Source organism: Gopherus flavomarginatus, chromosome 1 (assembly GCF_025201925.1).
Source record: "Gopherus flavomarginatus isolate rGopFla2 chromosome 1, rGopFla2.mat.asm, whole genome shotgun sequence".
Taxonomy (NCBI): Eukaryota; Metazoa; Chordata; order Testudines; family Testudinidae; genus Gopherus; species Gopherus flavomarginatus.
The window spans coordinates 215551233-215567617 of NC_066617.1; the positions used below are offsets into that span (position 1 = coordinate 215551233).

General features: G+C 43.8%; 1 protein-coding gene across 1 annotated transcript in view; it reads right to left on the minus strand.

Annotated features, from left to right (window-relative positions):
* The window catches only part of TSPAN7 (tetraspanin 7), a 177699-nt gene that overhangs the window by 1262 nt on the left and 160052 nt on the right, over positions 1-16385 (minus strand). Inside the window, exon 7 of the mRNA XM_050936723.1 lies at positions 76-148. Within this exon, the coding sequence (XP_050792680.1) occupies positions 80-148 (69 nt within the window). The 3' untranslated portion in view covers positions 76-79. The remainder of the gene's footprint in view (positions 1-75; positions 149-16385) is intronic.

The window sequence follows — 16385 nt, forward strand, 5'->3', positions numbered from 1 at the left end:
ACAAATGTACAGCAGAGCATGGCTACTGAAATACCTTATGGCCAGCACACTGTATACAAAGAGATAATGGTTCACCTTGTTACACCATCTCATACTGATTGGCAGTGATAAATCGGGACAGACAGCATGCCAGCAGCATTCCAATCAACTATTTGAAGGGGAAAAAAAACAGACAAGGAGTTAAGAGTCATTGTGATACATATAGGGTGACCAGATGTCCCATTTTTATAGGGACAGTCCTGATATTTGGGGCTTTTTCTTATATAGGCTCCTATTACCCCCCAACCCCAATCCTGATTTTTCAAACTTGCTGCCTGGTCACCCTAGATACATAGTGACTTTGCCAAATGGAATCTTTGGTAACTTTTTTAGAAAACTGAACTGTGCTGTTACATTATAGGAAAGCAAATGTTTACACTCCTGAGCTATTACGAACCCCCCAGAATTACTACCACATCTTACGTGAAACTCTAATCTGAAAAGTGGTGTAAAAATGGCACTTCCATCTTCATCAGATCTTCCTCCTGTTTGTAATCAGAGTCCCATCTGCCTACTTTGGCAACTAAGTATGTTTTCACTACTTTTTACCCCTGTTTGCACTCCCTGGCCAGCAAAGCTGAGGGAGAGTGAGCTGAATCCTATTCTGGCACATGTATCAAGTTATTGACTGAATTCTAATGTCAAGATCTTACTTGGTTATAGAATCATAGAACCATAGGTTAGAAAGGACTGCAAGGATCTTGTCTAGCCTCCTGGCAAGATGCAGGATTTGTTGTCTCTAAACTATCTAAGACAGACTGCTATCAGGATTCTTTTGAAAACCACCAGCGAAGGAGATTCCACAAGCTCCAGAAGCAGCCTGTTCCATTGGCCTACTGGATTTACTGTTAGGAAACTATTCCTGAGATTTGATCTAAATCTGCTATGCTGTAGTTTGAACCTATGGCTTCTTGTCCTGCCCTCTGTGGCAAGAGAGAACAACTTTTCCCCATCTTTTTTATGGCAGCTTTTTAAGTATCTGAAGCCCGCTATCATGTTCCCCTCCCCTTAGTCTCCTCTTTTTGAAATGAAAAGATATCCAGTTCCTTTAGTCTTTGCTCATATGGCTTGTGTTCCATCCCTTTGATCATCTTTGTCGCTCACCTCTGGATCCTTTCCAGTTTCTCTACATCCTTTCTATACATTGGTGACTGGAGTACTGGACACAGCACTCCAGCTTAGGCCTACCAGCTCCAAGTAGAGCAGTACTATCACCTCGTGTGACTTGTATGCTATGCCTCTGTTAACGCAACCTGAAACTGCATTTGTTTTTTTGCAATAGCATCACATTGCTGACGTATGTTGAGGTTGTCAACCACCACAACTCCCAGATCCTTCGCAGCAGTGCTGCTGACAAGCCAGTTATCCCCTATTCTGTATTTGTGCATTTGGTTTTTCTTTCCTAGGCGTAGCACCTTACATTTGTCTTTGTTGCTTTTCATTTTGTTGTTTATAACTCAGTTCTCCAATTTATCAAGATCCTTTTGAATTTAAGTTCTATCCCCTAAAGTGTTTGCAGTCCCCCAGCTTTGTGTCATCTGTGGACTTGATCAGTATGGTCCTTGGACCTAGAACAGATCCCTGGGCTTGTTACTACTAATGAGCAACATCACTGAAAGATATGGGGGACTGGCATAGGGATAATGAAAGGCAGAATTTGTACGACAGTATCTTTATTACTGATGATTCTGAATAACCAGGAGAGCAAGTAACTTAACTTCTAGATCCCACAGTGAGTACATACAGCTGACATTTTAATTAAACATACGTTCTTAAACACGCAGCTTTATTAAATAAGAGTCAGAGTTAAATGTGCGTTGAAGTGTGGTCCAGCTAATGCCCCAAACCAACATTTCCCTTTCTTTACAGAAATTATACAATTTCAAAAATAAAGTTAAGACATTTGGAAATGAAGAGCTGAAGATCTAGGTGGTTCTCACTGCCATGTAATTCTTCAGCCACTCAGACTTCACTCAACTTACAGCCCTCACTTGTTCCTTAAAATTTGCACAATATGCGCAACAGTGAGAGTAACAAATTACACCTCTACATCAATATAACGTGACCTGATATAACACAAATTCGGATATAATGCGGTAAAACTGTGCTCCAGGGGGGCAGGGCTGCGCACTCTGGTGGATCAAAGCAAGTTCGATATAACGCAATTTCACCTATAACGCGGTAAGATTTTTTGGCTCCCGAGGACAGCGTTATATCGAGGTAGAGGTGTAGTAGGAGATTATTGGAAACGGATCCCTGGAATAGGAGATGGGTTTTTATAACTTTCTGGTAATTTATTCATTTGACCATCATAATATATTAATATTTTCCTGCATATACCAATCACATTAATAACCACACTTTTCATAGCTGTGGTGGTCTATCAACTCTGAGCATAAAAAGATTGTTACAGTTCATAACCACTTGCAGATTTGAAGAGACACTGCTGCTGAAACATCAACCATTTTACTTTGTTTCAAATAATTACAAACACACTTTTGCCACAGAGTAGTGTGTCAAAACTGATCCATCTCATTCATTTGTGCCTGTTGGGGCATCCTTTAAGTTAGGGGCACCATGCAGTTCCCTTTGAACATTTCTATCTACTGCATGTGAAGGATATCAATGTAATGGATTTCAGAATGTGGACAAAACTTATTAGCAATGAAAGCCTTCTCTTCTTCCTTGAACCACATGGAGTGCACCCAGCTATCCCCTGGCTGGTTACCCTTCCAAACTAGCTCATTATTCTGTTTAAAAACTTACACTCAGGATTGTTAATTAGTTTACCACATAATTAAGGCTCCCTGTAAGTGATCATTGTAACAACATTCATCTTTCCCACCAAGGTGATTGTTTGGTCCCTACACTACCCCAAACCTGTGTTACTTCCCATAGTGAGTATTTATAACCCCCGAGAATGAATGTATACACATATGCTTAAGAGCACTACGCATCCTTAAATGTCGAAAATCTTGGGACGTCACTGGGAAAAGGACAACTCAGCAACGCATCACTTACTTCATAGTGATGTCTGCTAATCTGGAATGTAAAACGTAGCAACATCAGCTTTCAGTCAGTCATAGTGTTCTAGTTGCCACGACATTTCATACTATTGGCATGAGCACAGTTGGGTTGGCGAAAAACAGAAGCACATCAATGTGTGAATGTGGCTAGATGAGATTCCCACCATCACCACCTTTTCCTATTTAAATGCTGGAGATGTCTGAATCATATCCTATCAGGGCTCTAAGGAAATGCTGATTAGGACAGGGTGTGTCACAAACATGTGCCCTCTTATTAAGCAGAAAGACGTTTGGGTAAGATCCAGCAATCAGCAGTGCTGCTCAAGGAGTGTCTCACATTGTCAGGATTCATTTTATAAAATGGCCTTAACTCCCATGAACTCCAGCTAGTATAATGCATTTTTAGCAACAAGTGACAGTATTAATCTTAGCTCAGGTATAAATGAGACGGAGTGCAGGTCATGGATAACACACCCAACATGGTCCTGATACAACCTCCAGTACCTGATCTTTTCAGGTGGGATTTTGAAATTAATTGGATTTGGCCACCCAAATCCCCATCTCAGCTTTGGAAATCCCTCCCTATATCAACAACTCACCTTACTGACTCTGTAACTATTAACAAATATTTTTAGGTCCGTGTTAAAGGAGGGAGTTTAGGCTGCAGCTCGAGCACTCACTCAGGAGCCCTCCTTCCTTCTGGCAAATAGCGAGGTTGGTGTTATCTGGCTGTGCATTACAGCCCAATACTCCAGTCACTATGGGGGTGATATTATCAACATGGCAGTTTGTAAAATCCTGTTGGGAGCCCATCATGTGCTGCAGCTTTACCACTTCAAGGGCCACTGAGGCTGCCGTTGCTACTTCCTGCTGTGATTTTTGTTTTAACTCAGTCTTACTTTTGGGGAGTTGTACATGTGTTTCCCACAGGGTTACAGAAACTTTGACATAAAGAACAGAACAAAATGTTCCCAGTGGGCCCTGGGTTGTGGCTGTCCCTCCCATTACTTTTTAATGCTTGTGGTATTTCTGGGTTTATTTCTTTTTCCTCAGTTGACACAATAGTTCCTTCTGTGTTTTATCATCTTTTTCACCGTAATAACATTAAGTAATGCTGATCGTGGTTTTGGACCTATTTATTTTCACTAAACTAATTCCTCCCCAGACCCTAATCAGCTCCTCACTGATCTTCTAATGGCTAATTTTGTGTGCACATCCAATTTTGCCGTATTTTCTTGCTACTGTGAGATGGATGTTATTTTCCCCCTCAGCAGGACGTTAGCTGTGTCCAGAGTAAGCAAGAGTCGCTATTTGAGAAATTGTTAAATTGCACATATTCATCAAACACTTTTACAAGGTCTTAGACCACCACTGTGAGATCCCTGCAGTTGTCAGAGTTACACTGGCAGACCAGATGCCAGCTTATGCCAAGGGGGGCTTTGTCTCAAACGAACACTGACAAATGCATAGCTGGAATCAGCCTCCCTCACCTATGTGTTATAATTCTAATAACTATTTTAGCAATACTAAGAATATGTTTAGACTTTATGAAATGCTTGTAAGGGGCTGGATGCATTAATCTCACTTATATCATCTGCATCCCATGTTATCAGGTAATATTTACGTGTATGCTCTGTAACTGTAAGTCACCAGACAGGGGAGGAACACTAAGCAGTGAGATGATGCAGATGATATAAGCATTAACCAGTGTGAAATACTAGTCTCCAACAGGAGGTGTTACCTTCTGCCCAACAAATAAGGCCCATCACCACTAGACGCACTATTGTGGATCATCAGAAGACAAAAGACTTTGTTGTTTGATCTCTGCCCCCAATAAAGAGGCGTTCCTCCCATCAGCTGAACTAGCAGGTCAGAGAATTGGAATGGGATGAAAACCCTTAACAAGAAGAAACTGCATCGCTATGCTGCTTGGACTCAAGGGCAATGTTTTCTAGGCATAAGCAGGAGATCACTTGGGTTTAGCTTGGGAAGCGCTAAGGGACGGCTTATTATAGAAGCCTATCTTACTTTTGAAACTTAAGACAGTAACTCACAGATGTGTGTGTGTTTACCTACTTTAACCTTGTAAATAACTTATTTCCTTTTCCTAGTTAATAAATCTTTAGATAGTTTGTTATAGGATTAGCTACAAGCATTGTCTTTGATGCGAGATCTAGGGTGCAATTAATCTAGGGGAAAGTGACTGATCCCTTGGGATTGGGAATAACCTGAATATTGCTGTGATTCTCGACGAAAGGCACCATCTATCACAAAGGCTGTCCTGTAGCGGCTCAAGAGTGTGAGTATCAACCTCAGGGCAGACTGTTAAGAAGCAGGATTGTCCTATACTTAGCTTTCACCAATTAATTTTTAAGTGTAAAGTCCTGAGGAACCAGAATAGCCTTAACATGGAGTCACAGACGGTCCCCTTGGATACGCTAATCTATCTCGCCACCAAGGTGAGCCTATCTTAGAAATAGATGGTCCTTTGGACCAATAATCACAGAAATATTCAGATTCTTCCCAGTCCCAAAGGACTAGTCAATTGCACCTCAGATCTCACAAAAAAGATAATGCTTGTAGCCAAACCTATAATAAACTATATACAGATTTATTAAAAAGGAAACAAGACTTATTTACAAAGTTAAAGCAGGTAAGCATACATACACAAATGAGTTATGATCTTAGGTTTCAAAAGGTAATAGAATAGAAGTGGGCAAACTATGGCCCATGGGCCACATCCGGCCCGTGGAACCCTCCTGCCCAGCCCCTGAGCTCCTGGCCCAGGAGGCTAGCCCCTGCCCCCTCCCCTGCTGTTGTCCCTCCCCCACAGCCTCAGCTCACTGCACCACCGGCGCAATGCTCTGGGCGTCCGGGCATCGCAGCTGCGCCTCCGTCTGACCCGGTGCTCTGAATTGTGTGGTGGCGCGGCTGCCTGTCCTGGTGTTCTGGTTGGCGTGGCTGTAACACTGCCAGCCACCAGTGCTCTAGGCAGCGCGGTAAGGGGGCAGGGAGCAGAGGGGATTGGATAGAGGGCAGGGGAGTTCGGGGTGGTGGTCAGGAGGCGGGGGTGTGGATAGGGATCAGGGTGGGAAACATGGGGGCAGCGGTCCCGGGGAGGGAGTGGCAGGGGGTGGTCACAGGCAGGGGTTCCGGAAGCAGTCTGGGAGCTGTAAGGGAAGAGTAGGCAGTTCATAATCTCTTTTAAAACCCGTCTGATACCGAATTTGGGCCACAGATCACTATTGTAATCATCCCCCACCACGACCTTCTTCCTGCAGTAGATTTCTGGGATGAAGGGAAGGGCAGGAGGAGGAGATGTCATTTTAAAGCAGAACTCTGACAAATAAAATGCCATTAAATGTAGTAGACAACTTCCAATCGATGAAGTTCGTTGTGTTTCAGAGATGCTGTATGCACTTCCAGTAATGACAATGTTCAGCTTTACATTACTTCCCAGGATAGGGCAACGTGTTTATTTCACGAGATAAACATTTAAAGAGAAAAATTTACTCAAATCCAGCCTGCAGAAAGCAACAGGCTGGCTTTCCACTGAAATTCAGATTACATGTGTGTGCATCTTCTGACCTTCAGGCTATTTATTTCTCTTTGGTACTGCCTAAATGCTGTTTCATACCTTTAAGGGGTCATATTACCATCATATAAACTTGTGTATTTCACAGAGCCTGGCATAAAAGGGGCAAGCCATTATATAAATGGATTTTGTACAGCATTTCTGGATATACTAAGATTTGCCCATACAAATGGCTCCACTGATAACAAATGTACTTAATGAGGGGAGGGCAGGAAAAAACAGAGAGAGACTAGGAAAAAAGAATTAAGGATTTTGAGTAAACAGTATAAACAACATATGTGCTGGTATAGGATGCTACAGAGATTTAATTGTCACTTACTTGGTCAAGCACGGTTGTGCCATTTGGGAGCAATTTGGTTGTCATAAATCAGCTAGCCAAAAAATCTTTATAAACCTCCACATCTTTACAGGCCTGGTCTACACTATGCGTTTAAACCAATTTTAGCAGCGTTAAACCGATTTAACGCTGCACCTGTCCACACAACGAGGCCCTTTATATTGATATAAAGGGCTCTTTAAACCGGATTCTGTACTCCTCCCCGACAAGAGGAGTAGCACTGAAATCGATATTACCATATCGGATTAGGGTTAGTGTGGCCGCAAATCGATGGTATTGGCCTCTGGGCAGTATCCCACAGTGCAGCACTGTGACTGCTCTGGACAGCAATCTGAACTCGGATGCACTGGCCAGGTAGACAGGAAAAGCCCCGTGAACTTCTGAATTTCATTTCCTGTTTGCCCAGCGTGGAGCTCTGATCAACACGGGTGGCGATGCAGTCCCAAATCCAAAAAGAGCTCCAGCATGGACCGTACGGGAGATACTGGATCTGATCGTTCTATGGGGAGGCAAATCTGTTCTATCAGAGCTCCGTTACAGAAGACGAAATGCCAAAGCATTTGAAAAAATCTCCAGACAGAGGCCACAGCAGGGACTCAGCACAGTGCTGCGTCACAAGCGTAATGGAAAGCCAGAGAATCAAATGGACGCTCATGGAGGGAGGGAGGGGGTACTGAGGACTCCAGCTATCCCACAGTCCCCGCAGTCTCCGAAAAGCGTTGGCATTCTTGGTTGAGCTCCCAATGCCTGTAGGGTCAAACACATTGTCCGGGGTGGTTTAGGGTATAGCTCGTCAATTTACCCTCCCCTCCCCACCATGAAAGAAAAGGGAAAACAATCGTTTCTTGAATTTTTTCAATGTCACCGTATGTCTACTGAATGCTGCTGGTAGATGTGATGCTGCACCAGTGAACAGCAGCATCCTCTCCCCTCCTCTCCCCGGTGGCAGACGGTACAATATGAATGCTATCCATCTTCATCATCAGCCTGTGAGTGCTCCTGGCTGGCCTTAGGTGAGGTCGGCCGGGGGCGCCTGGGTAAAAATAGGAATGACTCCCGGTCATTCCCAGTAGATGGTACAGAACGGCTGGTAACCATCTTCATCATAGCAACTGGGGGCTGAGCTCCGTCAGCCCCCCCCCCTTTCACATCTAAAGAAAAGATTCTGTACTACCTGGACTATCATAGCAGCGGGATGCTGGGCTCCTCTCCCCTGCACCGTTTAATGTCCTGCCTGGACTATCACAGCAGCTGGAGGCTGCCTCCCCCTCATTTTATCTCACTAACAAGTCAGTGTTTCTTATTCCTGCATTCTTTATTACTTCATCACACAAATGGGAGGACACTGCAATGGTAGCCCAGGAGGGTTGGGGGAGCAGGGAAACAATGGGTGGGGTTGTTGCAGGAGCACCCCCTAGAATGGCATGCAGCTCATCATTTCTGCGGGATCTGACATGGAGTGGCTGTGCTCTTTGGTACACTAGTTCTCTAGCACACTTGCCCCATATTCTAGGCAGGACTGACTCTATTTTTAGATACAACATAAAGGAGGGAACGACCCAGGGAGTCATTCTCATTTTTGTCTTTGCATCCCCAGCCGACCTCAGCCAGGAGCACCCATGACAGCAGCAGATGATACAGAATGACTGATAACTGTCATCTCATCATCAATTTACAATGGCATGGCAGACGGTAGAGAACAACTGATAACCGTCTCTGCTATCTTGGAAAGGCAAATGAATGCTGCTGTGTAGCACTGCAATACCGCCTCTGTCAGCGGCATCCAGTACACATACAGTGACAGTGACAAAAGGCAAAACAGGCTCCATGGTTGCCATGCTATGGTGTCTGCCAGGGCAATCCAGGGAAAAAGGATGTGAAATGATTGTCTGCCGTTGCTTTCACGGAGGAAGGAATAAGTGACGACATTTATCCAGAATCACCCACGACACTGTTTTTGCACCATCATGCATTGGGGTCTCAACCCAGAATTCCAGTGGGTGCGGGAGACTGCGGGAACTATGGGCTAGCTATGGGATAGCTACCCACAGTACAATGCTCCAGAAATCGACGCTAGCCTCGGACCATGGACGCACATCACCGAATTAATGTGCTTAGTGTGGCCGCATGCACTTGACTTTATACAATCTGTTTTACAAAACCGGTTTATGTAAAATCGGAATAATCCCGTAGTGCAGACATACCCACAGTCTGCTTACACCTATTTACCCACAGTACAACAAATAACAACCAGTGGTTCTCAAACTTTTGTACTGGTGACCCCTTTCACACAGCAAGCCTCTGAGTGTGATCCCCCCATATACATTAACAATACTTTTTTATATATTTAACACCATTCTAAATGCTGGAGGCAAAGCAAGGTTTGAGGTGGAGGCTGACAGCTCGCGACCCCTCCATGCAATATTCTCATGACCCCCTGAAGGGTCCTGATCCCCCAGTTTGAGAACCCCTATAATAAACTAACTCAAATAGCAAACAATAAAACCCCAACAACCACCACAAAAGACCCTTCCCCCTTCTCATTACATCTCCACACAAACCCCTTCTCCACAAGAAACAGTCACATTTATCCACCTTAGGACTTGTCTTCACTACGGAGCTAAATCTGCACTGCTGCAATTGATGCAATGGCATCGATTTATCAGGTCTAATGAAGACACGCTCAATCGATGGACGAGTGCTCTCCTGTCGATTTCTGTACACCACCTCAACAAGAGGTGGAAGCAATGGTGGCACGTAAGCGTCTCTCGTCGACATAACATAGTAAAGACCCCACAGTAAGTAGATCTAAGCTACGTCGACTTGAGTTTCACTACTAACATAACTCAAATTGCGTCACTTATATAGACCGGCAGCTGTAGTGTAGACTAGGCCTTAGCTCCCACTGTTTCCCATCTTCTCCAAAGTAATATGTTGTAGCTCTTATCTACTTCTTACTTACCTACTTATTACTTCTTTTTATACTCCCAGTTCTATGGTATCAGCATTTTGAATAAGAACATTCAAACAACACACAAGTGTGTAAGTCCCAGGCTCTCATCTGAATTTGAATTTTATCCTGTTTTATCTCCTTTTCTCCAGATGTTCTCCTGGCAGCGCCAAGCATTTGCCTGGGATAAACTTCTGGTCTGGCCAAGGATAATCTGAAAAAGTTTCCAAATTGTTGGGAAACACTGAAAAATCTAAATCCTTCATGATGAAGAATGATCATTCTGGTGGTCAAAAATCAACTGAACATGTGCAATTCAGAGTGTGGTGTGTTCACATCTCTGCCATGTGGTTTCTAGTCTCATGTTCAAATCTATATAAAATCTGAGCCTAAGAGTATGTCTACACTACGGGATTATTCCGATTTTACATAAACCGGTTTTGTAAAACAAATTGTATAAAGTCGAGCGCACGCGGCCACACTAAGCACATTAATTTGGTGGTGTGCGTCCATGTATCGAGGCTAGCGTCGATTTCCGGAGCGTTGCACTGTGGGTAGCTATCCCGTAGCTATCCCATACTTCCCGCAGTCTCCCCTGCCCATTGGAATTCTAGATTGAGATCTCAGTGCAAAAACAGTGTCGCGGGTGATTCTGGGTAAATGTTGTCACTCAATCCTTCCTCCGTGAAAGTAACGGCAGACAATCATTTTGCACCCTTTTTCCCTGGATTGCCCTGGCAGACGCCATAGCATGGCAACCATGGAGCCCATTTTGCCTTTTGTATACCCTGTGGGATAGCTGGAGCCCTCAGTACCCCCTCCCTCCCTCCATGAGCATCCTTTTGATTCTTTGGCTTTCTGTTACGCTTGTCACACAGCACTGTGCTGTGGACTCTGTCTATCATAGCCAAGAGATTTTTTCAAATGCTTTGCCATTTCATCTTCTGTAACGGAGCTCTGATAGAACAGATTTGTGTCCCCATACAGCGATCAGATCCAGTATCTCCCACACGGTCCATGCTGGAGCTCTTTTTGGATTTGGGACTGCATCACCACCTGTGCTGATCAGAGCTCCACCCTGGGCAAACAGGAAATGAAATTCAAAAGTTCACGGGGCTTTTCCTGTCTACCTGGCCAGTGCATCCGAGTTCAGATCGCTTTCCAGAGCGGTCACAATGGTGCACTGTGGGATACCACCTGGAGACCAATACCATAGATTTGCGGCCACACTAACCCTAATCCGACATGGCAATACCGATTTCAGCGCTACTCTTCTCGTCAGGGAGGAGTACAGAAATCGGTTTAAAGAGCCCTTTATAAAGGGCCTCGTTGTGCGGATGGGTGCAGGGTTAAATCAGTTTAACGTTGCTAAATTCGGTTTAAACACGTAGTGTAGATCAGGCCTAAGTGTAGCAACTTCCTAACAGTCTTGTTTACAAGGAATACACGATTGCTTGTCTTATATACTAGCTCACAGGAGTGTTGTAAGGATTAATGGTCATAAAGTGATTTGAAGAGATAAAATGCTATAGCCTGTAAGAGTTCCCTGTTATTACAAAGTACAGAAATGGAACAATGATTTCACCTCTACTTGCAGGTTGGGTCTCTAGGTCCTTTGTGCTGTTTCATCCTCATAATGTGTCCCTATTTAAAGCGATAAGTACAAACTCAGTCATGTGTTTGACTAGCCAGGGACTCAGCTGCTGGAGCTGATACTCTAGTTTTCTCCACGTGGAATGACACTTCACTTTTTAGCGCCTTAATTTCTCTCGCTGTGTTCTCAATCTTCAGTGTTCTGGGCACACAGCTCTCCATGCTCGTCTGGAAAGGACTGAGTTTACCAATCATTGTGGCATTAATTCTTTTGATTTCACTGGCTTCTTCTAAGAATGTCTATGAAGTTTTCATATCCTGGAGTGTTTCTGCCAAAAGAACCTGTTCCTCCTCCTGACCAGTGTCCATTCACAGCTGTTTCTACTCAGCCATTCTGTTCTTCTCAGACAGAGGAAGCTGTACACTCAAATCAGAATCAGGGTAATTGCTTTTACAGATTGCCCCTTTAAAAGGGGTATTTTTATGAATGTACTTTTTATAGCATTTAGGAATATTTTTTCAATATTTTCAAATCCAACAGAAACTGTGCTTTGAGTCTGCCACATTGGCACTGGGCAAATTGACATTTCAAACATTTCTTATTCTCTTTAATGTATTTTCAGCCAAGCTGAGGCCCAGCCTTCTTGTCTCTGGGTGCAACTTTTGTCCCAAATATGAGCTATGGGCACAGATCTGAAGAGTTATGCCTCCACCTGAATTGTGGCCCCAATCAGGTGCAACTACTCAACTTTATGCTGGAAATTAAATTGCAAGTGCTAAAATATAAGCACAAAGTGGATGCTGCACTGGACTAGATGAAATCCAACCACAGACCTCTAAATGAATCGGTATTGTGCACTCTTGAAGGATTGGTTTTCAGTATGTGGACTGTACGCTGTCTCTGCATCCTGCAGTAAAGCTGGAACAATATGGCTCTAAAGCTGCACTACAATCCCTTCCTACTTAATGAGTAACTCAATGGTAATTCCAACCTGAAAAGGCAATCCCATGTCCTTTAAACCAACATCTGCACTGCAATTTTCCACAGGCAAAAATCATTCCTCTTAAAGGCGATTTAGACAGTTTTATGTTGTCCGGTGTATGGTGATCATTTTCATGAAGAGCACCTGCTAAACACAAGTTATTCCAGCTGAAAATCAATGTCAGACTTCGATTCCAAAAACAATTTGCTTTTCTAAAAAGTATGATTTCAACCTCAACAAGCAAAGTCCGTGCTTCCCAATTGTGCAGACGTCATCAGTCCCAAAGCAGCTTTTCAGACACTAATTGTGGTTGAGAAATCAGGCCAGAGCAATAAGACATGTCATGCCATTACATCAACTTTTTCCATTTCTGAGAACTGGTACATTCCCTGTACTGGTGAACACCTAACAAATTATGCAAGGGAAAGGCCAGCCAACATGCTCTACTGCAGAAGAGCAAACCAGTGCAACTTGCCTTTTACTTGATTAAAACTAGTCTGAATAGAAACAGTGAAACCTCATCTAAAGCTGCATCTCTGCCTGCTACATTACTATTAGCCCTGCTTAATCTGAAATCAGTCAGAGGATTCCATTCTTATGTGTATCAAGCAAGACAGATTAATAAGTAAATGGTAACCAACTTTATTGTACTCTTCACATATTAGGCTACATTCAGCTGTCTGCTCCACAAGGGGTAGGGACTAAGCGAGGTAAGAAGTCACTTTGCACACACAAACAGGCCAGGTAGAATCTTACTACAGTGCTCAGGTGTGAGCTGGGAAGTATGCCTGCCTGAGTGTCATGCCCCCACCTCCTTAATGGCATAGAGGCAACGGCGTGCTGGAAGTGAAGAATGTCTAGCCCCCCAGTTGGCTGGAGTGTACACTGCCATCAGCAACAAATACTTGCCAGCAGCACATCAGGGTGCATTTTGCACTTGCTCAGAGCAGCAGCAAAGTGCATTTCACATTGTGTTGCTCGCAGCCTGCCACGATAAATCCAGCCTGTGCCAGCATGATTCTCACTGCAGAGGATGCACTGGTCTGCATCTCTGTTCTTCTTTGCTGCACCATCCAATTCCATCAAAGACAGAATTTAGCCCATAAATTATGGATTGCCTATAATAAATATCCAGACAGGTCAAAACTCTGACAAACAATCTCAGTTTGGCTTCTTTCTATATTGTCCTCCCAGCTGCAAACAATGTCTAGCCAAGTTAAAATGCTACACGTAAAAATACAGCACGTACTACAAATTCATTAAAGTTGTGACTAGGCTAAAGCAGATTTGGTGATTTATACTTGGTCCAGATCCTTACCTACGAAATATCCTGCAATTTGCCTCAACTGTGTAAGGCTGAATAATCCAACATGTTACCTCCCGAGTCCTCAAACAATTTTGGATGGATTTTTTAAAGATATCTGCATTGAACACAATTCTGATTACCTAAAAACAGATTCAGACAGAGTGCAGAGAGCACTTTATAATGGTGCCATCAAGATTATGAACAAGACCAAGTCGACTACTACTGGTTGTCAAGAAGTAGAAGACAGTGGTAAAAAGCTAGTGTTATCACAGCTTCTGGCTACCAAAGTTCTTTTGCTGGGTGTCTGTATGAAGGATGAGTCAATGCTTTGAGATGGTTCAGGTACATCTGAACATCAGCTCAGAGTGCAGAATCAAAGCATGACGTTTCCTCACAACGAAGACTCAGGCAAGAAAATGTTAGTGTGGTCCTTTAGCAAAGATATCATGGTCTTCTGGTGACAAAAAACAGATGATAACATCCAAGGCAAACTAGTCAGTCAGAAGCCTTAATCCAACCAACACACTTCAGGCTACCTGAGGCTGGGTTTCTGTGGATAATGGATCTGCTAACAGCTTTCCTCAGTACTTGGAAGCAGTTATACTGAAGAATTCAGAGATAGACTTGGTTCAGCAAATCAGTGAAACTTGTTAATAGGGATTTGACTAAAATAAAATCATAGAAACGTTGCCCAATACGACAATATTCTAAACCAGAATAATGCTCAAAAATACTGAAACTTACAACCGCACAGTAGAGAGAATTCTTTTTCTTGAACCAAAATGTGTAGCCATGCATAAGTCACTCCTAACTTAGTTCCTCCAGTTTTAAAAAAGGCTTTTCACACTGTTTAACCTCTATAATGGACAGTCATACTCCTTGTTACAATTTGCCACAGAATGACAGGATGTGCAAGTCAAGCACGAAAAGAGAAAGGGGCTGTACTGCAGTAAACTACAGTAAAAAGAGGAGAGTGTTCTTGGTGTTTTAGCAGATGAGAGCACTGTCTTCACCAGCAGCACATTGACTGCATTCATATGTTTTAAGGTGAAGCAGAAAAAACTCATCTGGAACTTCCCATTTTCAAAGCACTCACAACTATGGTGCCTCGTGCCATCAGGTTTACACTTCTAAAAAGCCTGATGCTGGATTTTTAACATCAAATGACCAAAGCAAATGCCAGCTGTAATGACAACTTTCAAGTGTGGTGTTTACAGTCAATCTGTTCTGCGTCTAGAAGAGAGAAGGCAAATATTCACTCAGATGGAAGTAGTTTAATCCCACGAATGTGCATGCACCTCACTGTCCTGTTTTGGAAATAGTTTGGCATTGGGCTTCTAAATGTGGTTTTCTTTCTCCTATTTCTGCACATTTTGAGGGGATTCTCACCATTCCAAGGCAAGTGACTACTACAGAAGGGTCAAGATTTTGTGGAAGATGCAGGTAGTATTCCTGGTTTTCACATGTGTAAGGCCCATAAGCAGTTTTCATAATTTAGAACAGTCCCTAGGCTTCTTTTAACTAATCTTTGCTCCTTTTCGACCCAAACAGCGAGTCAGAGTTTGGGGCTCTGGGGATGTTCCAGTTGAAAGTAGAAACTGACAGAGTCTGGTATTTTCTTTGATGCAATCTTGTTTATTTACAAGGAATGTACAAAATCCTGCTTCTCTGAGCGCAAAAGGAACTGAGAACAAAATGAGCAGTTTCTTAGCTTACAGCCTCCAACCCTCTAGTCAACATAAGATTCAAAAGCTCTCAAGCTTTTTCCAGTATCACACTGTACTTAGAGAATATTGCTTGGCTTTCTTGCCTCTCTCTCACTCTTTGTTCTTTTGTCCTCTCTCTACATGCAAATATCCTACCCAAAACAATACTCAGTCCATAGGCACCAACTCCCCCCCGAGCGTGCTGCGTCCCTGCTCCTCCACCTACCTCTCAGCATTTCCCATCCAGCCGCAGCCAAACAGCTGTTTGGCAGCGTTAGCACACTCCAGAGGGAGGAGAGGAGCGGGAACGTGGTGTGCTCAGGGGAGGAGGCAGGGAAGAGGCTGGGCCGGGGCGGGGATTTGGGAAGGAGTTGGAATATTGGCAGGGAGGGGGTGGAGGCAGGGCGGGGACTTTGGGGAAGGGGTTGAAATGGGGGCGGGGAACGGGTGGGAAGGGACGGGGCAGGGGTGGGGCCTTATGGAAGGAGTGGAGTGGGGACCGGGGGGGGGGTCGAGCACCCACAGGAAAGAGGGGAAGTTGACTCAGTCAAAAACTCCCGGGCAGGTTCACACATACCTTTTCTTTTATGTGGAAGCTTATGCTTACAGTTATGTTAATTGAAGGGTAAATTCACACCTATCAATCTCACTGGGGTTTTAACTCAACCCAGAGTTTCACCCAACTCCCAACAATAAGTCAGAACGGTCATTAGGCTTCTTTAACTGATGTCAGGGCCAAGGCAGTTTGAAAGTCAGGGAGCCATAGCCAGCTTCCTAGTCTTCCCTGAACACTCCGCATGCCAAAACATATCGTGAAACAGTGTGGCTTTTAGACTGTGGTTCTGGCATC